The sequence below is a fragment of the Grus americana genome, chromosome 3 (assembly GCF_028858705.1).
Source record: "Grus americana isolate bGruAme1 chromosome 3, bGruAme1.mat, whole genome shotgun sequence".
Taxonomy (NCBI): domain Eukaryota; kingdom Metazoa; phylum Chordata; class Aves; order Gruiformes; family Gruidae; genus Grus; species Grus americana.
The window spans coordinates 24,139,457-24,166,609 of NC_072854.1; the positions used below are offsets into that span (position 1 = coordinate 24,139,457).

The 27,153-nt window shown below is 36.8% G+C and overlaps 1 protein-coding gene across 1 annotated transcript in view; it reads right to left on the reverse strand.

Annotated features, from left to right (window-relative positions):
* CSMD1 (CUB and Sushi multiple domains 1) overlaps nucleotides 1-27,153 on the reverse strand; it is a 1,238,533-nt gene that overhangs the window by 81,570 nt on the left and 1,129,810 nt on the right. The window contains exons 49-51 of the mRNA XM_054821261.1: nucleotides 18,023-18,211; nucleotides 10,138-10,323; nucleotides 1,271-1,465 (exon numbers count right to left, since the gene is read on the reverse strand). Coding sequence (XP_054677236.1) covers nucleotides 1,271-1,465; nucleotides 10,138-10,323; nucleotides 18,023-18,211 — 570 coding nt within the window. The remainder of the gene's footprint in view (nucleotides 1-1,270; nucleotides 1,466-10,137; nucleotides 10,324-18,022; nucleotides 18,212-27,153) is intronic.

Here is a 27,153-nt window from a genome sequence, read left to right on the forward strand (position 1 = left end):
GAAAAGCTATCTGATACTTATGTTCATTCTATTATCACTATCATAGAATCATATGAAATATTTTTGGTACCATTTATCATAAGGTGGTGCTTAGGGAGATGGTTTAGTGGTGGACTCAGCAGTGCTAGGTTAACAGTTGAACTTGATGATCTTAAAGATCTTTTTCAACCTAAACAATTCTATGATTATTGACATGTCTGCAGACTTAACAGAGTTTGACAGAGCAGAATGATTCTATTATCTTTGCTTAAAAAATACCAGAAGGTATAATTTAGTAAGCTGTCCACCTGATCCCAAGAATTCTTTCCTACAGTGCTGCCATAAAAAAATCTCTTATTGACTCAGCTTGTTTCAGAATAGCTTCTAACATTAGAAACTTCGCTGAATTTAGGGGAGGGTGGGGAAGTTACTCTCTAGAAAGAAAATAAATCACCTCTTTCAGGATGAAATACTAAATTTCAATATCTCATTGAAATTACATACTGCTCTGAAAAACTGAATGCCTAAATTTTATTTCCAGTTCTGCTTAGTATGCTAGGCCTGTCAGTTGGCCATTTTCCTTCAGATGCTGGGATCTTTCTGCCCTGGCATTTAAAGGGAGCCTATAAGTACTATCATAATGTAGGAAAACTTTCTGCTTTAAGGGCAGCAGAACTAGCTGTGCCAAATATCCTCTACAACCAAAGCAAATAACACATTGGAAAAAGAAGAAATTAAGTTTTGGGGTGATTCATTAAGACTGATACTTTGACAACTGTATGATCCCTCTGGGAATGTCAAGGTTCTCTAAATCTTTAACATCCAAAGTCAGGGTTGATGTAATTTATGATACTTTAGTATGAAGATATTATAAAAGCTCAGAAGTATGTTTCTCCAACAGTACAGTTTTCACGCTTCACCCAAGAGGTTAAAGCAATATCATCTTCTAATCTAATTCTAATCTAGAATCTTCTAAAGTAATATTATCTCCTAGTATTCTCTAAATACTTATGCACTATCTAGTTTACTAAATCCATAGTCCGAGATAGATCATCATACAGATTGATCTTCTGATGCTACTTCATTGACTCTTGTATGAAATATATTACACTTTACATATAAGGAGTTTGAATCAATTAATTTCAACAAGTTAGCAAAAATTTTGTATTTGTTTACCTATAGGAGATTGATAGCAAAATTTTTAAAAAAGCCCAAAACTTTAATCTATTAATAAAGCAAAATATATGTATTAAAAAGCATAGGATATTCTGTAAACAAGTATGTTCCTTACCCTTACAACTTGGCCTTTCATTGCCTACACTCCAGGTTCCATTAGTTCTACACTGTATGAGTCTTCGACCCAATAAATAATATCCAGGACTGCAGCTGAGCATCACTTGAGCTCCATACTCATTCAGTGACCCAGAAATCAGTCTCCAGACAACATGTTCTGAGAGCAGAGTCTCTATGCTGGGGCAAGTTACAGCTGTGAAGAAAGGACACCTAAGTATTAGCATTCTACACCTAAGTTCCTTCACAGAATATGTGTCTTGCCTTACTGGCAGAAGTTTTGCAATGTAAAATTGAGCATACCATAAGCATTTTTGACATACAAATTCCAGGAAAAATAATGAACATCATACATTGAGTATTACAAATTGCACAGGAGTTCGTAGTACATTTTCATTTAGTGAGATGCATTGGAACAATGACATAAAGTTATGCTCTCTAATGCAATTTATTTAAAAAATTCAGACACAAACCTCATCACAGACTACAGTGGATCTAAAAGGGAAAGCAAATAATGCTAGGTAATTTTTGCAAAGGTTCAAGTGATGCTTTATTTTTGTATCCATGATATTCACTTTAGAAAATCTCTAATAAGTTCTTAAAACAGCTTGTCGTAAAGGTTGTTGACACACATTCAAATGCTAATTACTATAAAATGGTGTACCTTGGGTATTCAGGAAAATTATTACATTCCAGTTTAGAACACTTGACATAAAAAAATAAAGATAACATTTAGAGAGATATTCAGAGTGATTTCAGTTCTGTTGCTTTTAGTATTTCAGATTTCATAAGAGAATGCAGTTACTGCCAGTAGACAAGAACTGTAGTTTATGTTTTTCATAAGGCTTAAAATAGCCTCCAATCATATACAGCATTTTTAAATGTTTTTCAGTTTCAAACTGGTGCTCTACAATTCAAGATAAAGTACACAGAATATTTACAATATTTACGACATTGACATGAATTCTATCTTAATGTGCCTATGTCTCTGTATAGATTAGACTAATTTTATGAAAATTATTTGATTATTTCATTTTAAAATTGCTAATTTCAGAATTTCCCTGCTACAGAAAAAGTCTGAATGAATTAGGGACTGATTATATGCCAAAGAATACTTTAGAAAAAGCTTCTACCCCAGCAATGCTTCAGAAAACTATACTTTTCAAGGAAAAATAAACAAACAAACAAACTTGTAACAGAAATTTAGTTCCTCTTCGTTTGCCTTATATGTTGCTTAAAAAAGGTGATCAATTTCCTAAATATTTGGTATACTTATGAATGATTACCTCTGATCTTTTGTACAATATAAAGTCACCACACTTTAGTGTAAGACAAAAGCATTAGGACGAAGTGTGTAAAAACTCCAAACTATATTGAAGAAATAAAAAAGAGTCCGATTCTCATTTATCCTATAATAAATTTACACCATTCTACCAGGGAAAGGATTCATAAAGCTGACAAAACATAATTACATATTCTGTAATTACACTGTCTGAGAGGTATATAAAGTGATTTTACCGTGAGTGTAAACGTGTGATGAAAGAGACTAGTTCAAGCAATGACTGAAATACAGGAAAAGTGATAGAAGAAAAATTCCTCTAAAAATTTAGATTTCCACCACTTTTCAAAATACCTTTGATAATGCTAGAATTATACATCTACCTTTTCCAATAGTTACCTTACTCATGGCAAATTTTAGCATCTAGGAAACACAGAGCTGGCACCACAGTATATCTGTGAAGATGTGTAAAAAATTACGAAGGGGAAATAATCTGAAGAACTTCCAAATGACCGATTATAAGGTTACGTTGAGATGAAATTGTAGAGTAGTTTCTTAGATTTTAGTCTTAATCATAGACGATATCTTAAGACACTTACAGATAACAGGCTCAGTTATTTCAGAATATGTAATTGAGCCACATAGATGTTTTCTCTCCATACTGAGGTTAGTATGCAATTTATTCTTTCTTTAGCTATAAATACACTTAGAATCTCATTGCAAGCACACTTTACAACCAACTATCAGATTCTGACACGATTGTACAATTTCTAGTTGAAGATGTTACTGACTACAGAATATATTTCCAGACTGTATTGATGTAATCAACTAAAACTGTTGCTTGAAAAATTTTAATTTTACAGGGACTGATTTCGATTTAATATTTTCCCTATCCTTCAAGAAACAAAAAAACCCCATTAACAGATGCTTGATTTTGTGCACATGGTTTATGAATGAGTGCATCAATTTGCCTCTCACGGTCTCCCTCTTGCAAACTACGGGCTGGGCACTATTTAAATTGTCATTTACATAGATGAAACTCTGTAAAGGATGATCTCAACTTCTTGCAGATGTGAAGATGTTCTTTCTTCCAGGTATTTTTTAATTCAGAAATATATCAATGATATTGCTTTACATAAAGTATAGGTCAGCAAACATAATTTGAAATTATGATTAAGATTATCCATTTTAATGACATAACATTACTGATGACATCTCAATATACTAATTCTGAATAGGTTTAAAAGCAGGCAATTCATAATGAGATATATCTACCATAAAAAAGACAAAAAATGTAGTTGGTCTGTAAGCCCAGGTATATTTGCTACTCAAGATATGAGCAAAATATGTTCACTATATGAACAGTGGCAATGAACAAAAAAATATAACAAGATCTTTGCAACTACAACAACTAAAATCTAACAAGAATTTGTGTGGTAATGTGCTCAGCTTTTAGTTTAAACTCTTCATAATGATTAATTCTTTGTAATTTCATTATTCTTTTCACTTGCTCTTCTTGTTTTTGTCAACAAAAACATTGCAATATCAATATTTTCCTAGAATCTGAATACCAGAAGACTGACTCTTCCCTTTTACTGAGTTGTTCTTCTGTCTACAAGCCTTTGCTTGTCTTTTCTTATTGCTACGTAAGCAAAAAAAAGCACATCTCATGCCATTCTAGTAATATCTTGAATATTGTGACTCTGAATGTAATTACTGTTTCAAGGGGGAAAAAGAGCAGTACAATGTGTATGATGGAACAACATCTCAATTACAGGAACTTGCTGTTATTATTTGCAATTGTAATGGCATCTGATACTTGGTTGCCATTCTTCAGCAGGCAGTTAACAATCACAAAGAATGGGAAAGGGCATTTTTGTCATACTGTATTGTGAGCTTATAATGCAATAATAAGAACTATATTGTTCAAATATATCCTTTTGACTAAATTCACTATTGGCTTAAAAAAAAGCAAGATTAAGGTCAAGTCATGTCTTATGCTTGAGACACAAGTGTGGTTTAAAATCAGCAGTATTAAAATAAGAAGACAGTAGGAAACCAAATAATCCCATACACCACAGAATCTAAGAACAATGACCTAAGAACAAAATAGGATCACTTGAACAAATTGATCATTTCAGCATGTTAGTAGAAAAAACCCACAGTGCAAAAAATTGAAGTGCTTTTGTCATTTGACATATTTAAATGGGAAAGGCTTCGAACCCTAAAAGTAGATAAACAAAAGGATCACATGGTATTCAGTATCAGTCTGTCAATCCAGTCAGCTATGTCAATTCCATCTGTTATCAGTCTAATGTATCTGGACTAATCTAAAATGCCTAAACTAATTAACTGTTTCACTACAGTTCACTGAATAAGTACTAACCCTTAATAAGTACTCCATGTCACATACCAAACCTTGAAAAAATACTCCAAAAACTACTTACTGACCTCAAGATTTATTAAAGAAAATTTTAAGAGAATTATTGAGTATGGTGTTCTAAATGTCCCAGCTAATAAAAACCCCAGAAATTGCAAAATATCTGTGATGACCTGGTGGTGAATTTTCACCTCTCTATATTAACAAATTCCTTTTTGCATTTGTAGTACTATTGGTGCTTTATTCCAGAGCCACTTATGATTCACAGTTCTATAACTAGACATTGTACAAATACATTGAAAATTATAAAAAAGGTTTCTAAAATTTCTAATTATTTTCCAACTAATTTCTAGATAAAAATCAGTGTCTGAACCATCACTGTGTTAGTTCAGCACGCCATAGCTTCCAAAAATATCTGAAGTGAAATCTGCAATATGCAAATTATGCAAAGGTAACTTTAAAATATTTGATATTAGAGAAATTAGCATAAAGCAATGAAAGACTGGATATAAATCTCTGAATGAGTATATTAAAGGAGTAATGGAAAAGAGCAATAAAATTATGCAGTTACAGGGACCATCCCAGGCAATTAAAATGTTAGAAAAATTAATCACCCACAAACTCAGTTTCCTAGGTTATGCATCTGCTTACTTCCATGAAAATGAAAGTAAGAACAGAGGCAAACAAGTTATCCTATTTCAGCAGGATTTTTGTTAATAAACATATACTGGTCCAGATTTTAGCACCGACACACGTGGAGTATAACCTATATGGGTACGTTTTATATGTACTTATATAGAAATATAATGTAATATTGTATACATTCATACACTTGGTTTACAAATTATGGTACTTAGCTTTAGAGAACTGGTAAGGTACCTTGGCATAATCAGAAAAAAAATCTGACAGTAAGTGAACACATTCAGATCTTGTAAAGAGAAACATGGAAGTAAATCATAACATTTGCTGTTATTATTTTTCCACCCTCTGGTACAATATTTTAAATTAGTTCCCTAGATCTGGTCTAAAACCACAGATAGTGCACAGAACAAAGTTGTGCATTGCATTAACTAGACCCCACTTTAATGCTCTTTGCTGCATATTTCTTAAAGCAGCTTTAGGCCTGCAGATTTCCTATGGAACAAGAAAGGTTATACTTCCATTAATGTCAAGTGGTCAGGTGTCTGTACATCTTTTTACTACATGTCTAGCAAAACTCTAAAACTGGGTATTAATCATTAATCATAATTATAATATTCTTAAGAATTTGTATTAGACATTTTCCAGCATGCAAAAATACTGCATTAAAAAAAAAATGTTTCCTGCTGACTCAGAGAACATTTCTTTTTGTGTTGCTTTGTCATGAAAAAATGATGCTTGACTTGTAAAAGAATTATGTGCTAATGTTCACCCTAGTCCTTCTAAAAATATCATACATACTTCAACTCTCCTTAATGCAAACACTGGGACTGTACCACATCTCAAACTAGCAGAAGTTTCTAGTACTGGAATGCACTATTTGTCAAAGCAAACTCATTACTGAGATTTCTTTTCATGGAACAAGAATTCTAGAACAAAGAAATACAAACGCTCTAATAGCATTAAAGTATACATACTAAACAGAGAAAGAAGTTCTCCTTTGCTTCAGAACAGGCTTAGTATGACCTCCTTTAATGATGCTGATATACCAATTTTTTTCAGTAGTTTCCTCTTATCACGTCATGAATTTTCTACTACTGACACAGTGAGGCACAACTCATTCTTTCTAGTTCTTTCAGTTCTTAAGAATGGTCTAAACCAACAGTTTCTCTGTATTATTCAGAGAAAAAGTAAACATCACCACATTCAAGCTATGAACAGACTTTAACAGCATCACTTAAGAAGTTTAATTGCTGTGGAGGGAGAACCCAAGATTTAGATCAGTATTTCTATTTCATGAAGAAAGTCAGTGTCAATTGTATTCATATGTAAAGTTACTACTATATGGTCACTCTCTAAAGAGTATTGACCTGACATAAAGTATTGTCTGAGAAAGGCTTTCAAATAGCAATACAGATAGACATCTCTAGTTTCCTTCATCATGTGTTAGAGATCTCTATGTAGAATAACTGAAGCAAGTTACTTATTCATCATTCAGTTAAGCTTTCTTAATAGATATGTGTTGATTGGTATTTCATGTAATTAAATTCAATAGCCTAACGTCCATGATCCATCAGTGTCTTGATGTATGACCAGCACGAATCATATTTCTGAAGATTCAAATCTGATGTAAATACTTTTCATTAAAAGAAAGGAGTTTCAAACATCCGCCTCAGGCATTATATTATGAGAGATACTTTGCAAAACAAACTGCACTGATTTCAACCTTCATTTTAATAGATCCAGGGATAAAATGTACTCATTTATTTACCATTTACCTTTCTGCGCTGTGTTTGCTTCTCATCAATTCTGAGTTGTTTCTATCTCTGGAGACTAAATACATTTATCCTTACAGCAGCAGTACTACAAAAACAGGTTGTTATGCAGATTGTCTAAGCTTTTCTGCACTTTGCAAGTAAGAAATCTTGGATAAAGCATGCCTGCCTCTGAGTAGCAATCCATTTTGAAAATATTCACTTTAATATTGTCATGTAGATCACTAGCATTTTAATTTAGCATTTCTGAGATTCTTTTTCAAATGGAATAGATTTTTATAAAAGGAAAAAAAGAAGATAAAAAAGCGTTATATATATTTTGTTGGGAAATTATAAATATTAAACAAAACTTTTTAATCTTGAAAGTTGTGCTAAATGTTAATAATTAAGCTTTGTTTTATAGGGTAGTTATTGTCTGGTTAACTTTGATCATTTTAATAGTACTTTTTTTTTCTTTTTTCTTTCACTACGGATATAATAATTGTTATTAATTCAGTATTTTTAATCCCCAGTTAGTTTAACTGGCCTTTTCCCTCCAAAAAATCTGCTGGTATTTCTGTTGTTTAATCATTCAACTTATGTTCTTTGTCAATTTTTTCTGAGAGAATGAAGTGCAGTTCAATATACTGGAGCACTGCCTTCCCTCCACACCTGGCTCTGAATTCAGAGCATGTCTGTGTGATCACAGCTGGTTTTGAATAATCCTTCTTATGTACTCTGTGGAACTGCTGTGTTCCTTCAAGAAAGGTGTAGAGCACTTGGAGATTGTCCAGAGGACAATAATGAGAATCACCAGTAGATAAAGTATGAAGAAAGAGTGAGAAAGAATCAAAGCAAGACAGTTATCTCTACAGAAGAAGCAACTGAGTGTATTTGGTGTGGGAGTTAAGGTGTTGGCGGGAGGTGGGGTGGGGGTGCTGCAGGGGTCGCCTCTGTGAGGAGAGGCTTGGGCTCTTGGACACAGTCAGTTCCAAAGGACCCACTGCAGAACATAGCTGTGCCCATCAGCCATGACAGTGGCACCTCTGGGAAAGTGTATTTAGGAAAGGGTAAAACACTGCACAGGCAGAGGTGGAGGGAACAAAAAGAGTGAGAAGCAGTGGAGGGAACACCAAGCTCACACAAGAAAGACCTGGTGCTCCAGGCACCAGAGCTGGTATTCTGCTGCAGCCCATGGAGAGGACCACCCCAGAGCAGATATCCACACTTTGGCCCACACTGTAGCAGGTGGCTATTTTCTGAAGGAACTGCAGCTGATGGGGGACCCACGCTAGAGCAAGTTTATCCTAAAGGACAACAGCCCATGGAGGAGACCCATGCTGAACCAGGGGAAAAGTGTGAGGAGGAAGGAGCAGCAGACAGGAGCTTTTTATAAACTGACCACAACTCCCATTCCTCATCCCCCAGCATTGCTTGAGGTGGTGAGAAGAGTCAAGAGCAAAGGAGTGAAGCTGACGCCAGGAACAGCAAGAGGAAAGTGTTTGTTTTTGTTTTTTTTTTTCCTGAAATGCACTTGACCCTATTTTAATTGGCAATACATTAAATTAAGTTTCCCCAGGTCAAGTCCTGTGACAGTATCCTCTGTCCTTATCTTGACCCATGAGATTTTTCATCCTATTTTTCCCCCTACCTGGTTGAAAAGGGGGAGTGAGTGAGCAGCTGGGTGAGGGTGTGGCTGCTGGCCAAGGATAACCCACCACACTGAAAAAAAACAAGTTTTCAAACACATTAAAAAGAATGAAATAAGAATAAAATAACTTCCATTTCTCCACTGTGGATTCAAAATGAAATAATACCTTTACACTACAGAAAAACAGATTGAGGTTATATATACTAGGAAAATCTTTGCAAGAGGAAAAAAGGTAAATTACTGAAATAGAGTACTTAAGAAGGTCTTCAAGGTTAGGTTAAATAATCATCTGTCAGGGGTGCTTAGAAGACCTCTTGAAGTAACTTTCAGCAATATTTTCTAACAGTTATTTGCTGTCAATTCTTTCAAATAAATGAAAACCATCTCACAGTCACCTATAACTTCACAATTCTCATATTCACACCATTTTACTCTTTCTTTAAAAATAAGTTGAATATTACTTGTTTGAAAATCTAAAGTGCTTTTCAAATTCAGAATCTGGAAAGCACGTACATAGACTGTTGATAAGTTCAAGAACCTCAATTAACTCTCAAAAATTTTAAGTACAGAATTATAGCAATTAATAATTTTAAGATTAGGTCCTAATCGGTATTTCAAGTCATGTACTCAAAGTCAGGCCCAGTTAATTATTGCTTTGAGCCAGTACAAAGACAGGCAGTGGTAGCCCATTGCAAATGAGAGGCCATGCCACATAGTAGAGGAGTCTGCATTACACTGGGTAGTTCTGACAGGAGGCAAAAATGAAGACTAAATGACTTTTATCCAGCTTAATTATCTACACTAGCAGTATTTTAAGAAATAGTTTTTGCTTTTATTACTTTAGAAGCTATATTAAAATAAATTACAATTGGTGGTTGTAACTTTTACTGTGAAAATGGAGAAGAGAACAATATTCATAATAAGAAAATATACATGAAACTGAATTATCTAATAATTTTAATTCAGATTTTTTGAAGAAGATAAACAAGGGAGTTTTTATTAAACAAATTTATAGGCCTCTTCTACTTTACCAAATGCTTAATAATTGTGTTTTCCTGAATGGCCAGTTCAGGGCACATGTATACATAAAACTTAAACATCATCAGTGAAGATTTTCCTGAGAAAATTCAAGGGAAATATACTTGAAAAATACATGCCCACTTACATTTGCAAACAGGTGGCCTCCCTTTGTTGCTCCATAATCCATCTTCTTGACACACTGCTGTTGCTTGTTGACTAGATTCTAGCTTGAAGCCCTCATTACATTCATATATCAATCTACTGCCCAAAGTGAATTCATTACCTATAACCGAACCATTCCCAGGGGAGTCAGGAATACCACAAGATACAGCTGAAAAGAAAGGAAAGAAAAAGATAAAGAATTGGCATTTTCTCATATATATTTTTTAAAAAATATTAATCTGCCACTGAAAAAAGAAACAGATTAGTAATTTTTACATATCCCATTCATAACAAATGAAATTAATTTTCCATTTAAAACATTCCAAAAAATAGCATTTAAAACATTGATAAACACTTCGAAATGCATCTAATATAGACAAACATTTTATAAATCATTATTTTGTTTAATCCAATCACTGTAGAGACAGAAATTTCAACATAGGTTACAGACAATGGTTTATTTGCTAGGGAAAAAATTAAGAAAGTGTCCAAAGTGATTTGGTCTAAGAAGCAATGAACTAGAAAATTCTTAAATGCTTTCTAATAGTCTGCTTTCATTCTCTAAGGATTTCTTTCATTCCTGCACTACTATAAACAAAACAAACCTTCATATTTGTTTGTTTTATACATATAAAATAATGTTATTTAAAAATTCAATTTTATCAATTTTGTCTGGCGAGAAAAGAACCTAAATATATGACTAGACAGACAAGAGTTCTACTGAAGTTAAGGGCATTATTCTTATATTTAAACACTTATTTACATACTTGACTAATTCACTTCAGAATGCTAAATATTATGTGAATTCAGGCTTATTCATTTCCCATATCATGAAGGAAATTACTTACTGAATTATTTTCACTTCTTTTTGCTCCTTCAGAATTTCTCTCCAGACAAGCTGTTATTCTTTCAAGCTCACAAAGTTTACTTTGCTGTCAGCTTAGTGAAGTTTGAGTAGCATCTAGTTTTTTGGCTTTTTTTTTTTTTTTTACCAGAGCTCAATACAGTTCATTTTTAGATAGATATATATATATATAAAAATATATATACACACACACACACAATTTTAGGGCAGAGTATAATTACAAAAATATTTCAGTCACTTTTAGGAAAGGCCTCCAAGGCAGGATTGCCTTCTGCTATCTGACTTCTCAGTTCCCTTGATTTTGATAATGAAAAGAAAAAAGGCAACTCTTCAGTCTCATAGAATCATAGAATCATAGAATCTTAAGGTTGGAAAAGACCTCTAAGATCAAGTCCAACCATTGACCCAACACCACCACGTCTACTAAACCATGTCCCGAAGTGCCATGTCTACAAGTTTTTTTAACACCTCCAGTGATGATGACTCAACAACTTCCCTGGGCAGCCTGTTCCAATGCCTGACCACTCTTTCGGTGAAGGAATTTTTCCTAATATCTAATCTAAACCTCCTCTGACACAACTTGAGACCATTTTGTCTTGTCCTTTCGCTAGTTACTTGGGAGAAGAGACCAACACCCATCTCACTACAACCTCCTTCGAGGTTTTAAAAATTTCCTTTTTAAAAATTTCTTTTAATGCTATGCTTTATGTTAAAATAGTTATTTATGCACAGAGATTAACTCTGGCTGCTTGAGTAAGTCAGTAATGCTGGTAAAGAGTTTATATGTGCCCCATGACACTTCTGAAGGGAAAGTCATAGTATTATTTTCTCTGAAAAGATATTATTTTCTGCAAAATGGTAACTTGGTGCAGAGAACAAATCACATTATTACAATAAATCTATTTAAAGAGTTCATATAAACCAATGTATGTGTGTACAGAATCACTAGCTACTTTGAATTTGGCATCCAGTTTATTGCTCTTCAGTAAATACCCTGAATAAAACACAGCTTTGAAGCTTTTATTTCTAAATATTTACCAATAAAGAGTGCAGTTCAACTGTAAGAAGCAATTCAACATTTTAACAGTTAAAAAGTCCTTTGGGTATTTGTTCCTTTCCCCTTGACATTGTGAAGTTTTATTATTTTAATAAAGTCAATACATTTCAAAAGAAGAAATGAGAGCCTTTGTCTGAAATCTGTTAAAGAAAAGTGAAAATAAGTATTTTTTAAAAAATCTAATTTTTATTATAATTTACCCAATTCAATGTAAATGATTAATGTCACAACACATTGTCATCATAGCATAAACACAACTCTCAAATTTGTTTTCAGTGTTCTCAAGTTGGCACATTTGATGCATTTAAATTAAATACAACACAGTACTTTGCATATGATTATAATGAGGAGAGGTAAGCATTATAAAATGATGAATGGTTAGTTCATTTCAGTTGTTTGCTTCCATCTGGAATCTGTCAAATTGCTAATAAAGTAGAACTGTAGGAATGTTCAAAAATGAGCTACTTCCTTTGTAACACAAGTTCTTGGCACTTTTTGCACCCTAATCAGTGCTGCTCTTGTCTTCTCAAAATTGAGTATTTCTCCCTCAGTGGGTAAGGGCTGAGCCTCCTGCCACTGGAAGGAGTAGTAGTGGGATAGAGAAGGGAGAGAGAGGTGATAAGGAAGGGGTTCTGGAGACCCACACCTACTGCTCTTAATGGTGTTAGAGAAAGTGGAGAATGGGCAGGATAAAACCAAGTTCTGCTGCTTCTGGGAGCAAGTCTTTGTATTAGGAGTCATTTCCCACAAGGTGACCACAGCAGGAGTGATAGCTTTTCAGGGCTCTGGTGTACTCGAAAAAGGCAGCAGAGCTGCCTCTATTGAAATGGTCTACCTAGTCCCCTAATAACCGATTTGTATTGGGTTTGCTTGGCAAGGTTTTGGTAGCAGGGGGGCTACAAGGATGGCTTCTGTGAGAAGGTGCTAGAAGCTTCCCCCACGTCCAACAGAGCCAATGCCAGCTGGCTCCAAGACAGACCTGATGCTGTCCAAAGCTGAGCCCATCAGCGATGGTGGTAGTGCCTCTGAGATAACAGAGTTAAGAAGGAATAAAAAACCACCTAGGAGCAGTTTTTGCATCCAGAGAGAGGAGTGAGAAGATGTGAGAGGAACAACTCTGCAGACACCCAGGTCAGTGCAGAAGGAGGGGGAGGAGGTGCTCCAGGCGCCTGAGGAGAGATTCCCCTGCAACCTGTGGAGGAGACCATGGTGAGGCAGGCTGTCTCCCTGCAGCCCATGGAAGTTGATGGCAGAGCAGATATTCAACTGCAGCACGTGAAGGACCCCACACCAGAGCAGGCGGATGCCCCTGAAGGAGGCTGTGACCCCGTGGGAAGCCTGTGCTGGAGCAGGCTCCTAGCAGGACCTGTGGCCCTGCGGAGAGAGGAGCCCACGCCAGGGCAGGTTTGCTGGCAGGACTTGTGACCCCGTGAGGAACCCACGCTGGTGCAGTCTGTTCCTGAAGGACTGCATCGCATGGAAGGGACCCACGCTGGAGCCGTTTGTGCAGAACTGCAGCCCGTGGGAAGGGCTCACATTGGAGAAGTTCATGGAGGACTGTCTCCTGTGGGAGGGACCCCATGCTGGAGCAGGGGAAGAGTGTGAGGAGTCCTCCCCCTGAGGAGGAAGGAACAGCAGAGACAACGTGTGATGAACTGACCACAACCCCCGTTCCCCGTCCCCCTGTGCTGCTCAGGGGGAGGAGGTAGAGAAAATTGGCAGTAAAGTTCAGCCCAGGAAGAAAGGAGGGGTACGAGGAGGTGTTTTAAGATTTGGGTTTATTTCTCATTACTCTACTCTCTTTTGCTTGGTAATAAATTAGATTAATTTTTCTAAGTCGAGTCTGTTTTGCCCGTGACAGTAACTGTGGAGTGATCTCTCCCTGTCCTTATCTCAACCCACGAGCCTTTTGTTATATTTTCTCTCCCCTGTTCAGTTAAGGAGGGGGAGTGATAGAGCAGCTTGGGTGGGCACCTGGCCTCCAGCCAGAGTCAACCCACCACACAATTTAATCCATCACCTACAAGTAGAACCAACTCTGACCTTCTGTCACATAAGCAGAATTTTACACTTGCAGAATGTTTGTTTGCATGCTGAATTGACAAAAAGTTAAACTGTCACGGTGATTTACTACATCATAAAAATGCCTATGCATTCTCCATTTTCAGTCATGCTTATTGTGAAATGTTTCAGTGTCTCCAGAGCCTTGCACTATGTTCCTCCCTGTCTTAACAAGCCTCTCGGTTCTCTTCTGCCTTGTGGCAATGTGTCTGAATGCTTGATGTAGAATGTAATTGGGTTAAGATTTAACTTCTTGTCAACTTCTTTTTCAGGTCTCCTTTCTGATATAAAACCAACAATATCTGTGTTAAGTGTGCATATATTTAATTGTATAAAACCAAAATTCAGAACTATCAGTCTATCCACCCGTCCATGTTTGTGTATGCCTGTACATATGGGTGTGGACCTTATTCTAGTGCCCTCTAAATACTTCAAACATGAATTAACTTTAAATAATTTAGTGGTTTCCATGGAGCAAGAAGAATTGATTATGTCATTTGAAACCACACAAAAAAAACAGGTCAGTTTATGTTAGAAGCAAATACTTCTGTTAGCATTTGCTCTTCACCTCTAGCAATAACATTTCTAGAAACTACGGAAAAGTTCAAGACTGAATAGCTCTTATGTCCAAGTTAGTTTAAAGAATAAAAGATGTACAATGCCTAGGTCACACCTAGCTGGACCTATCAGTTATGTCAAGTCTGATGCAATGTCCAGTGTACTAAAGCACCTGAAGCACCTCAAAATCTATGCTTACCTGTCACACTTCACCACTTTTATTCTTAGTATTGTACCTCAGTCCTCTATTGTCGCTCTTCCTTCCTCAGCTGCTGCTGAATCTCGTACTGCTACATTGTGAGGTTATTCTCACTGCTGCTTTGGCTACTAATCATAAAAGCAGTTTTGGCATTCTGGCACTGTTCCTGTTACAATCTATCTGTTTGCTTCTCCGCCAGAAACTGGGATTGGAAAGAAATCTTCCTGCTGCTACTAATTTCTTGAGGCTGCTAATGGCTTTTAGAGCAGTAGTGTCCAAACAAAACATATTAGCACAGCCAGTTTCAATAAATTGCAAGTACTTTGATATTCGAAGTAAAATTACCTGAAGTAAACTGACTGAAATGGCATATCGTCTTTGGAAAGTGGAAACAATGTCACTACTGTCCCACATCCAAGTATTTTGAAGCTCCCAGCTTCCCATATGATTGTAAAATGATAAAGAATGGTGTCAGGAAATCTTCTGACTTGAGGAATTGTGAACACGCTTCTTAGGTCAATGATTAGATGAGACTGCCAGGTTCCAGCTGGGAGATGTGCATTCAGAGTGTGAAAAACACATAACTCAACCTTAAGTTTCTCTATTATCTTGCACAGCAGAAAAATATACTTCTTCCAAAGAACAGGTAATCAACGCAAGTGGAAAAGCCTTTTACTACCTAGAAACTGAGATGCAATTTTAGTTGCTCTTTAATGTTCCACATGTGTTCCTGGAATTTATTTCTTATCAAAACTAGTAAATGTAAAGTTTATGGCAATACTTTAAAATACCTATACACCTATATAACTTTAAGATACTTACGGATTATTCATGTTTGAAGCATGCAAATTCATGCACACAGAAACAAAGCTGGAGACTGCATTACAGTCAGACATTGAGTTTATTTCCATACACTGGAAAATCCCTAAATTTAATGCACAAGCATTTATCATTTAGTGACCTGTTTCTGGCATTGTACGTAGTGCTGAGAAAAGCATGTAAATACCCTAAAATTAAAGGTAGCAATAGAGAAGTCCCTAAAAGTGGGATTCATTAAAAAAAAAAAATATGCTGAGTGGCTTATGTCTATGATATCCCATCAAAAACATCACGGAGAGCCATGCCATAGAAATCCTAATTCTTAGAGTTGGATAAATACAGAAATAACAAACAAACCAAAAACAGAGCTGTCTGGTCTAGGGCTATGGGTGTCAAAAGAGGTCATGAATAGTCATCTAGTCTATTCTCCTATCACAAGCCAAAATTATATTTGACTAAGGTTCATCTAATTTTTTCTTGAAAGACCTCCAACGATGACAATTCCACATTCTCCACAGGCAATCTATTCCAGTGCTTCCCTAGCCCCTCTGAGGAAAGAAGAGAAAAATAAAGAGAAGTCTAACTTAAAATCCCGTTGAAGTAAACTTAGCTGTAATTCCTCTATCTAGAAAGGACATAAATTATTTCATTCCTCTTTAGGGCTACTTTTAGCATATTAGAAGATTGTTACCAGGTTTCCTCTCAAACTTCTGATTTTTAGTCTGAAGTACTATACTTCTTTTACTGTTCTATATTTTGAAATATGATCATAGGTTTAGAATATGTTCTAAGAGGAAACTGGGATTTGGAACTCCTAAACTATGCTACCTACCTCACATTTTTATTTTAAGATCGAGTGTTAAAAAGGACATTTTTTGCATAATAACATTTATCAGGAAGGTAAAAAGCCAGAGTTTAATTCCATACTCAAACACACAAAACCAGCTAATTTTATGAAGAAGCAATTTGATGGTCCCAGAGTCATGGCTCTTGGGCAGATTGGAAATGGATGTTTTCAAGCCAGTTCCCTAAAAAAATTTAACCAGTCTTCTACACCCAGGCAGACATGGAAACCAGTTATGGACCTGGAATAACCTTCATTCAGCACAGCAAAAGTACAAGGATCTCTAGCTCAGCAATATGATTCTATCCACTTCAGCAAGCACAGAGGAATTAATAGTGACAGTACCTGGAATCAGGACTTTTAGGGAGGAAATGTTGGTGTCAGCTATATTTTTATCATGACCCTGTCATAGGCTTTAAGCCTTTCCAAGTACCCATGATCCAAACAAGAGAACTTCTTCATTAAAGTAGGTACCTCCAGTTTTCTTTTATAAACCTACTAGGGAGTAACTCAAACAGTGAAGAGCAGCTAAGTGTTCTTCAAGACTCTTTAAAATTATATCGGGAAGAACAAACTCAAAGGCTGAGTCCTGTATATGAAGAACAGGTGGGATAAAGAGGGATATTTGCTCAAGCCTCTCAGAGGAACACACATGCAATATTGTCTCTATTCTCACGCGCTCAAAGTATCTGAGCTCCAGAGTAAGATGACGAAATTTCAGTGCCTTTTGAAAACAGACACCTACTGGCTAGCTAGCGGAGTAGCTCGCAGAGCTTCACTGACAGTATTTACTAGATTAACTTCAACAGAGTTTAGCCAGATAGGGCTTGTCTCCTTTTCCCATTGTCTAGAGCTCCCTGACACATTCTTAAGCCTCCAAGACATCTGACAAGTTTATTGGATACAACGTAGGAGCTTGTGCCTTTCTGGACTGGTAGATGGAGGACAGGTAAGATACCTCAGGGCACCTCAAATATGGGCACCACTTCTATGTTTAAGCAAATTAATCAAAACTTTAGCTCACATACGGATGCTTAAATTTAGTCTTAATCTTGAACAGAATTGCATCCTCCACTTCCCTGATCTTCTGGCCAAGCTGTAGGCCTAATCATCATTCCAGGTTCTTTAGTGCAAAGTGTCTCTGAGCTTTCAGTGCCTATGCCAGCACTAGCTATTGCACCTAAAATGCACTTTAAGTAAGCCCCAAAGCAGCAGTTGTCCCTAAACTTACCTCATGCCCAGCCCACACACAGATCCACCCATGATTTGATGACCTTCAGGAAGGTCAAACAGCATCATATGCCATAATATTACAGAACACATTATGGCATATGAGATTAGAAGACATCCTGGAATCTGGAACCACAGATGCACAGATCCTGCACACTGGCAGCTGGATCTTTGTTTTGTAAAATATTCTTTGCAATGAAATTATAGAATCATACTCAAGAAAATAATATCTTACCTTGGCAGATTGGCACAGGAGAATCCCACTGATACATGCCATTTTGGTGACGCCTACATGTTGCATTATTTTGACCAATCATTCTATATCCAGGTTTGCAGTAATAGCGAACTTTACTTCCAGCTGGACCACCTGTTCTATTTACAATTCCACCATTCTTCAAGGTAGGGTTTAAGCTGCAATAGGGAGCTAAATTAAAAAAAAAGGAACATTATTAAAAACAGTGAAGCTTCTGACTCCTTATGCAGAAATACCACAAAGTTCAGAGTCATAGTTTATAATCACAAACCAGTTTATGCCATTGTACATGAGGAAGCTGCAATCAGGAAACATACAGTCTGTGCAGCAAGTTCACTCTTAATAAATAGACAACTTCAAATTTGATAAATGTATAAATATAAAACAGTTTTTGGGCTACAAAATATACAAAATTAATTATGAACAGTCTTACTAAAAAAATCCAGTGCACTGAGACATCTAAGTAAAAAATTAAACATTTTGCCAAATATGTTAAAAAATTACAGGGCAAAGTACAATAGATTGATTCATCAGATGCATTGTTTCAGATTACAATTAATCTAATTTTTTACATATGTGATCCCCCAAAGATATTACATGAAAACTGTATTAATTTTTTATCAAAAGAATGCAACTTAGGTGAGTGTAGCTTCTTATACGTTGAATTTACAGTACATCTGAAGTAAAGATAGAATGTACCACTTTAAACCTAAGTTTTGAAATGAAAGTAAACCTTGCTAAACCCTAATCACTACTACTATGAATACTGTTCCCAGATAGGTTTTCCTGACCAGTATGGTCCTCAAGAAGTTGTTGCATATAGATGAGATGTTTAGACACATGCTGAGGAAGTCAAAAAAGTATGACATCTATAGCTGTGCCAAAAAGTGAGTAACAAAGACCATTTTTTTTTTTTCTAAAACAATGTTGCAGCACCTGTACATAAGGATGGAATATGATTAGCCAGACTGGTTCCAGGTCAGGCAAAAGTACAGGATAGTTTGACATACATGTGGAGCCTAACACAAATCTATTTTTTACATCAATCATTTATCACTGGATAAAAGCAATGTGAAAAAATTACCTTGACTCCATATTGATGCACAAATCACTGCATATTTGCAGCAGCGTACCATGTCAAGCTTACAGACATGCATGGTAGGACAATGGCTTGCAGAAAATGAACCTGGCTGAACATCCACCATGGAAATCAGCTTATAAACATTCTTCCCAAGGAAGACAGGGTTGAACTCCACCCACTGATAACCAAACATTGGTACCAAGGACTCTGAGACTGTAACTGCTGCTACAATACTAACTCTACACCATGTTGAAATTTCTTAGGCATAATATCATATTCATATTATTTTCTATAGACAATTATCCAGTAGAAGTCATGGTTGTATTTCACAAGTGCATAATTACAGAATTTGGTTTACATCTATAAATATTTTTCATATTATTTGTTTCTTTCATAGAATCATAGAATCATCCCTGATTTCCTTCTTTCAGCTTTCAATATCTAGGTCTCTGGTTTTGTATGTATATTTCATCACCATAAGATGCACCTATGATATCAATTACCACCTAAAGTCTCTTCCCTGCCTGTAGAGAGATCACTGAGTTGATAAGACTCCTGAGACACTTCCTTTAAATGTATAGGTTTAGATGCAGTGTAACAAAGTCAATATTTCTAAGTAATGCCACCCAACAAAAGCAGTAAAACTAGGTCATACATTAAAGATGCTGAAAAATGTTGATGTCTGTTGACATTCTATTAAAGAATTATAGTTCTCAATTAAGCAATATTATTTCTACTTGAAATGTACTTTTTTTTTTACATTCACTTACTTGGGGGATTATTTGAAATAACTAAATCAAAAGAAAAAAAATGGGATAAAAATCAATAAGCTAGGATTGTTGTATTGGATTTGCGTGGCAAGGTTTTGGTAGCGGGGGGCTACAGGGGTGGCTTCTGTGAGAAGCTGCTAGAAGCTTCCCCTGTGTCTGACAGAGCCAATGCCAGCCGGCTCCAAGACAGACCCGCTGCTGGCCAAGGCCAAGCCAATCAGCGCCTCTGTGATAACATATTTAAGAAGGAAAAAAAACAGTTAGAGAGAGCTTTTGCAGCCAGAGAGAGGAGTGAGAAGATGTAAGAAACTCTGCAGACACCAAGGTCAGTGCAGATGGAGGGGGAGTAGGTGCTCCAGGCGCCAGAGCAGAGATCCCCCTGCAGCCCGTGGTGAAGACCATGGTGAAGCAGGCTGTCCCCCTGCAGCCCATGGAGGAAGGATGAGGGGGTGTAGAGATTCCACCTGCAGCCCGTGGAGGACCCCATGTCAGAGCAGGTGGAGGCACCCGAAGGAGGCTGTAACCCCATGAGAAGCCTGTGCTGGAGTAAGCTCCTAGCAGAACCTGTGGACCCATGGGGAGAGAAGCCCACGCTGGAGCAGGTTTGCTGGCAGGACTTGTGACCCCGTGGGGGACCCACGCTGGAGCAGTCTGCTCCTGAAGTTCTGCACCCCGTGGGAGAGATCTAGGCTGGAGCCGTTTGTGCAGAACTGTAGCCCGTGGGAAGGACTCACATTGGAGAAGTTCATGAAGGACTGTTTCCTGTGGGAGGGATTCCGTGTTGGAGCAGGGGAACGATGAGAGGAGTCCTCCCCCTGAGGATGAAGAAGCGGCAGAAACACCGTGAGATGAACTGACCGCAACCCCCATTCCCCGTCCCCCTGTGCCACTGAGGGGGGAGGAGTTTGAAGCCGGGAGTGAAGTTGAGCCCAGGAAGATGGGAGGGGTGGGGGGATGTGTTTTAAGATTTGATTTTATTTCTCATTCCTCTACTCTGTTTTGCTGGGTAATAAATCAGATGAATTCCCTCTCTAAGTTCAGTCTGTTTTGCTCGTGATGATAATTAGTGAGTGATCTCTCCCTGTCCTTATCTCGACCCACAAGCTTTTTGTTACACCTTTTCTCCCCTGTTTAGTGAAGGAGGGGAGTGAGAGAGCGGCTCTGGTGGAGACCTGGCCCCCAGCCAGGGTCAACCCACCAGAATTGTCCAGTAAAAAAATTGTTTGGGGTCATGTTCTGTATCCCTTATAAGAAGTGACATTCAGTTACTTGCCTAACTAAATGAATTAATTTACTGAAATACTCTTTAAATTTACAAGGGGATTTGACATTTAAAGAAGCACAATAAATGTGGCTTTAATTTTCTTTTAAACCTATTGAAGAACAAATGATATTTGTATTGCAACACAAGCTGGTTAAGACCAAAGACCGGTGGTTAAGACCACTGAAGTCACTTTCAGTAATCTCTTAAGCACTACTTAATTTTAAATATTCTAGGACACCTCAAGAATAGTAGGTGAGTCCTAAACATAATATGCCATTCAGATAAAATTCCAAATTGATCTCCTCAGTACTGCAATTCTGAACAGAAAATATTTGCCATATGATGTGTAACCTTGTAGCCCAATAATGCAGTATTGCCTTTGCTAGTAACAGGTCACAGACTTTGTATAGAGTTTGCAAGTCCTCAGGACCAAGCTTTGTCAGGTGTATTGCAGTATTGTATTTTGAGACAACAAAAGTGTGTTGTCTGAACTTTTTTTGACCCGCCTGTCTTTCCCTTGTTTAACAGATTTTTTTTTTCTTCTGGTCAGGTGAGTGTGCTTGATTTGTTTTACTTTTGAATTATCTTTGTAATTTTCTATTCTCTTTTTATGGTACAATAATAGTTCTATACAGGTACTTGTAGAATAAGATATTTAGGACTCCAGTGTGGTGGCATGTAGACAAACACAGGCCTGGTACAACAGCAGAGGCCTTGAGAGGTGGGGACACAGGATGCAGTGTGGAGGAGTACGGGCATGGTACAATAAGATGGTGACAACTTAGGGTGGGACAAATTGACCAGCAGCAGGGTGCAAAAATGTGTTAGCAAACAAAAATGACCCTAAGTGGATCCTAGAGTGAGGAAGAAATCATCAATATCACACTCTGCCTGTTGAAGGACTCCAGCTGCTGGTGACCTGCAGTATCTCCCCCAGCACACAAACACCAAACTGAAGCCATTGATCTGGGGTTCCAAGGAGCAATGGAGGCATGACTGTAGCACCAGGAAAAAGGTTAGTTGGAAGTGTGTCTATAACAATGCTAAACGTACTGTTTTACTGTATAGCAACTTTCGTTTATTCTTCTTTTTTCTTCTTTTTTTTTCCTTTAACCATTTAATCTGGACTAGTAATTATTTTATTACACTGCTAACATTTCAGTTATACTAACATCAAATTCTTGGCTAGACATATAAAGTGGGGGGCTTTTACCCCTAACAAGATTTTGAACATAACAGGTTGTACTTTGTGTTCTGATTACAAGGGAAATTATTGCCATTTTTTTAGCTGTGGTTAATTTTAACAATGTATAGTATATATGAACCTCCAAAGAGATCAGCTTTAAAATGCCATGAAATATGGGACATTCGGGCTGCCGAATTAGACAGAATGATGTTGAAATACTGAAAATTTCATGGGGGAGCCACAAGGGAAATCTATCAGTCATAACTGTTGCTTATGTTGTAAAAATTAACAATGCCCAGAGCCCAGAGGCATAGCTTAATCTCTCCAGTGAACTAAGTGGTATTTGGGGAAAAAAAACAAGCAAAAAAATATTTTTAACTAAGAATGAGAAATCGATACAAGAAAACAAGAGGAACGCAAACCAGCAATATCGCTCAGAATTTACTTCAACATCACTTTGGTAAATATACTTAAGTCCTAATGGCTATTATTGCAAATTTATAAAAATCCACATTCTCCTTCCCAAGCTACCTTGATGACTCCTGTATAGATATCTGCTGCTTGCAGCCACCACTGCAACCTACTGTTACTACTGATTACTTTTCCTACCAGCCCAAGTGTCTCACTGAGTGAGTGGCATCAGCTGCATGGGGCTGGAGGAAATTGGGAAGAGGAGATCTGGGAACTGAGATGTTTTGCTAAAGCTCTGTGGTCATCTGACAGTGTGAAAGTTAAAGACAGAGGTTCAAGTGTGAAAAGAAAACTATCAGCTGTGTTTGACTGGAGAAAAAAGAGAAAGAATATTTGACACAAAAGTATTGGGTTTAAGAACCCAGGGGAAGAAAAGTCATGACAGACTATAATGAGACAAAATGTAGGAAGGGAGGAATTGGAGGCTAAGAGTCAATGACGGAAACGGGAGAAAGACCTGGTAGGCTATTAGAAGTGGCATCGAAAGGATGGATGTATTAGAGACTGAGATTATGTTCAGAATAAAATGTGATGCAAGGAAAACATATGTATGATTCAGTGAAAGAAACTAGACAGGAAAATATATACAGCCATTGGAATTGACTAGTGAGAGACAGAGAAGGAGAAGATCATGGACTGAAGCAAGGAAGAAGGACAGTGAATTAGGGGAGACCTAAAGTGGAAGCAAGGAAAATGAAGATGGGGAGCTAGAAGGGAGAGAAAGATTGTCAAGAGCTGGATAAAGAACTCTCTTAAATTATCTAACAGAGAAGCACTAGAAGTAGACTGTGATTTGTAGGGAGGGGTGGAACAAGGATGGAGATCAGACAGAAAGGTTGGGGAGCACAGCTAGACTGGCTTGGCAGAGGTATTTTGACCAGAATGAGTGTGAGGACTGGGACAAACTAGATGAATGGGAATACATGAGGAGAGACAAATTCCTTGAAGTACAATGAATAGTTCAACAGAGAGCAGTACAGAAAGGATCCCACACATCAGAAGGGGGCTGGGCCCACAGATTACCATGGTTTACAATTCCATGACTGTTAAAAGTATCTTGGAAACCCATAATAATGTGCATTTTCTTTCCTTGAGCTGACCAAAAAGTGGAGGAAGCCTACTACTCTGGTAGGTACCTGTGTAGATGTAACATTTTAAGCATGGCTGACAAAACAATGTTAACCATAATAGCCCCACGTGGCAGAATACCTGGGATTTTCTGTTTGCTTTGTCATGAACCTTATAAGATACTTAGAAAATAATTGAAAACAATATATCAACAAGAAAAAAAACCAAGAACATCACTAGGCTGAAAAGAATCCATATGTTAGGAAATGTTGGAAGTTAAGTCTACATACAAATTTCAGTTGATTTATACATATGCATGTCAGTATTACACAGTCTGTAACCTTATGATCATACTCTGGTTTTGGATAGGATGTCTACTTTAAAGGATATAGGGAATAGACACGACTTATAGTTTCAGTTTGTTTGTTTATTTATTTATTTAACTGTAATTGTTTGAGATAACTTTCCAGGCCTTATTAGCTTCAAATTACTCAGACAAAATTTTCCACATTTTGTGGTGGTTTTTTTTTTTTTTATAATGACTGTCCATGTGTTATCTGGACACTACATGAATATTAACTAATTTTCTCAAAATTACATTAGAGCAAGAATCATTGTTATTATCCCCATTTTACAGTTAAACACTTCAAATACAGAGAAGAAATTAAAAATAGTAAAATTTTGACTATTTCTATAACTATGATCTGATTTTTCCAGCCTAGTGTTATACGTTCAAACACAATCCACACTGACTTCAGTTGCAGCAATATGCACTCAACACTTCTGTAATTAAAATTTAAAAGTATGACACCAAACAAGCTCATTCCAATTTCTGAGTACTTCATTTTGTGATATGAATCATATATGTTTGGATAACTTATGTTTAAAAATAGTTATTTAACATCAGATCCACCTCCTACTCTTACAGAAATGTTCATTAATTACAACATGTTAAGGCAGTGACATTAGGCAGTTAGTACGTCAGAAGCCAGCAACAACAGTGCAGGCAAGCACCACGTGTAGTCCTCACCCATGTAAAAGTCCTACCAAAACTCATAATATTATGTGTTGCAAAGGCAGTGAAATAGGAATAGAAAAGGCTGATACTCAGACAATTTAATATGTCTAAGCTATCCCACGCATGAAAAGAAAGAAAGCATTTGAAGAAAATTATTTAAAATTCTGAGGACGGAGTTTTATTTTACAACTCTGAAAAATCTTGTTGAAGACTCTAACATTTGTGAGACAGTGAAGGAATATTGATAAGACTCCGTACAATTCCCTTCTTAATCTACAGTTTAGTAATTTTTAATCTGTTCTTTAAACTGAACTCCGTTCAGAGTCCAGGATGAAGCATACGCAACATCTTCTAGGATCAGGTACTGACATATTAACAGAATAATCACACGCAAGGCAATAAATAAAAAATGTCTGAAGATCTGGAGGGTAAGCAAATGCTTGAAGAATGTCAGACTTAAAACTACAGCCACTGTCAGCTGAGTGAAAATTCTGAGTTTAAGCCAGAATCTCTATAGAATGCTCATAAAATATTGCAGTCTTGTATCATGGACCACTGGGATAAAATGCTGTTTTTCTCCCAGCCAGTGTGAGAGGGGATCTGTCCTGGAACTTCACAAGGCTTAGCTGTTATAGGTGCAATGACGCAGGAGTGCTCTCATCTAGGAATGACAATGTTTTACCACGAAATGTGATAAACCTCTATGAAGCCGTTCCAGTGACCTGAAGTAGCTTTACATTTACAGATTTAATTTACTTTTCTAAGTGACATAGCATCCACATTCTTTCAAGGCCTCTTAAGCATCAGTGTTTTTTTCCAAGGCAACACACTGAACATTTTCAGCTCACTTATAATCACGATGTCCGTTTGTCACTTGCAACTGAAGACCAGCAGGGTAATAACTGCCTGGCTAAATCACACATCACTAGTCAACTGATGTGTGGACAGCAGCACGGATAAGCACTGATTTTGCATTTGCAGGACCATATTCTTCCTTTCACAAAGCATATTCTCTTAAGAGCTGGAACATTTAAAAATTCATGCTGAGATTTTTTCAAAGCTTTTTGAGGCACTCGGTCTATGGGAAGCTCAATTAAATAATTCCCAATTCCAAATTAAAAACCTTTGGAACTGGATGTCCAAACCCCCCAGATGATAATGTAAATCTCAGTCTTACAGTGAATAATACAACATTTTCTCTAAGAATTTATCTTAGCAAAGGATTAATTTCCCAGCAGTATCTTTGATCAATAGTCCAAAAAATTATATGAAAAAGATACTTATAAGTATGCACTGAAACACTGTCCTACGCTTGAAACTATAAATAAACAAAAAGCCTCCTTTCAAATTCCATGATGCCTTTACTTAGTTTATATGCTAGATTTTTTGTTGACAGACAAAAAGTAACAGAGTAGTCCACCGCTTCCTTCTTTCCCTTTTGGATACTTGTTTGTCATCATCGCCTTATTACCAGGGGACCTTATGTCCTTTGTGCAGCTGTTCTTGAAATATCCAGTGAGGCAGAGGTTTACTATCATTCTCACTTTAGACATTCTCACTTTATAATTAAGATTCAGACACTGGCTTAAGTGATTAGGTAAGGTCACACAAGAAAACTAAGCATACCTCTTCTGATTACTAAACCACTTCCTTAATTAACAGACCATCCATTCCATATATTATTTTCCACTTTAAAATAGCCAGAATCAAAAAGGAGAACAATACTCAACCAAGTAACAAAAAAAGGGTTGGGCTGCCATTCTTTTTCTTTTGCAGTTTAAATCTAACATGTAAACAGTATGAAAACAGCAAAGTAAAGTTGAAAGGGTCTATTCCCTCTTTAGTGATATAATTGTGAATGTCTGCCTCATCAAAAATTAAATATCTGACTAAATAACCTGCTATTTATAGTACAGATATTCTTACTGATGGTTCAACATTTACAAATGATACTGCTTATATTGCTCTTGATTCAAAGTACTATGTAAACCTCCATTGTGTGACTTTCCTGCTGTGTTCACTACAGCAAATCACCATCTAGAAGTTTAGGAATCACAGAAGAAACAATTATAAAGAGTCTGATTAACTTCTTCATACAATTCCCTTGCCACTTTTAACCGGCTACTGGGAAATGTAAAGACAAACCCAAACAAATCACTAGCCTTTTCTTTTGACTTGAAATTGAGAGGAATTAGGAACAGTTGATTCACAGGTACAAAGCTTAAAAACACGATGAATGGTGAAGAATTAAGCTT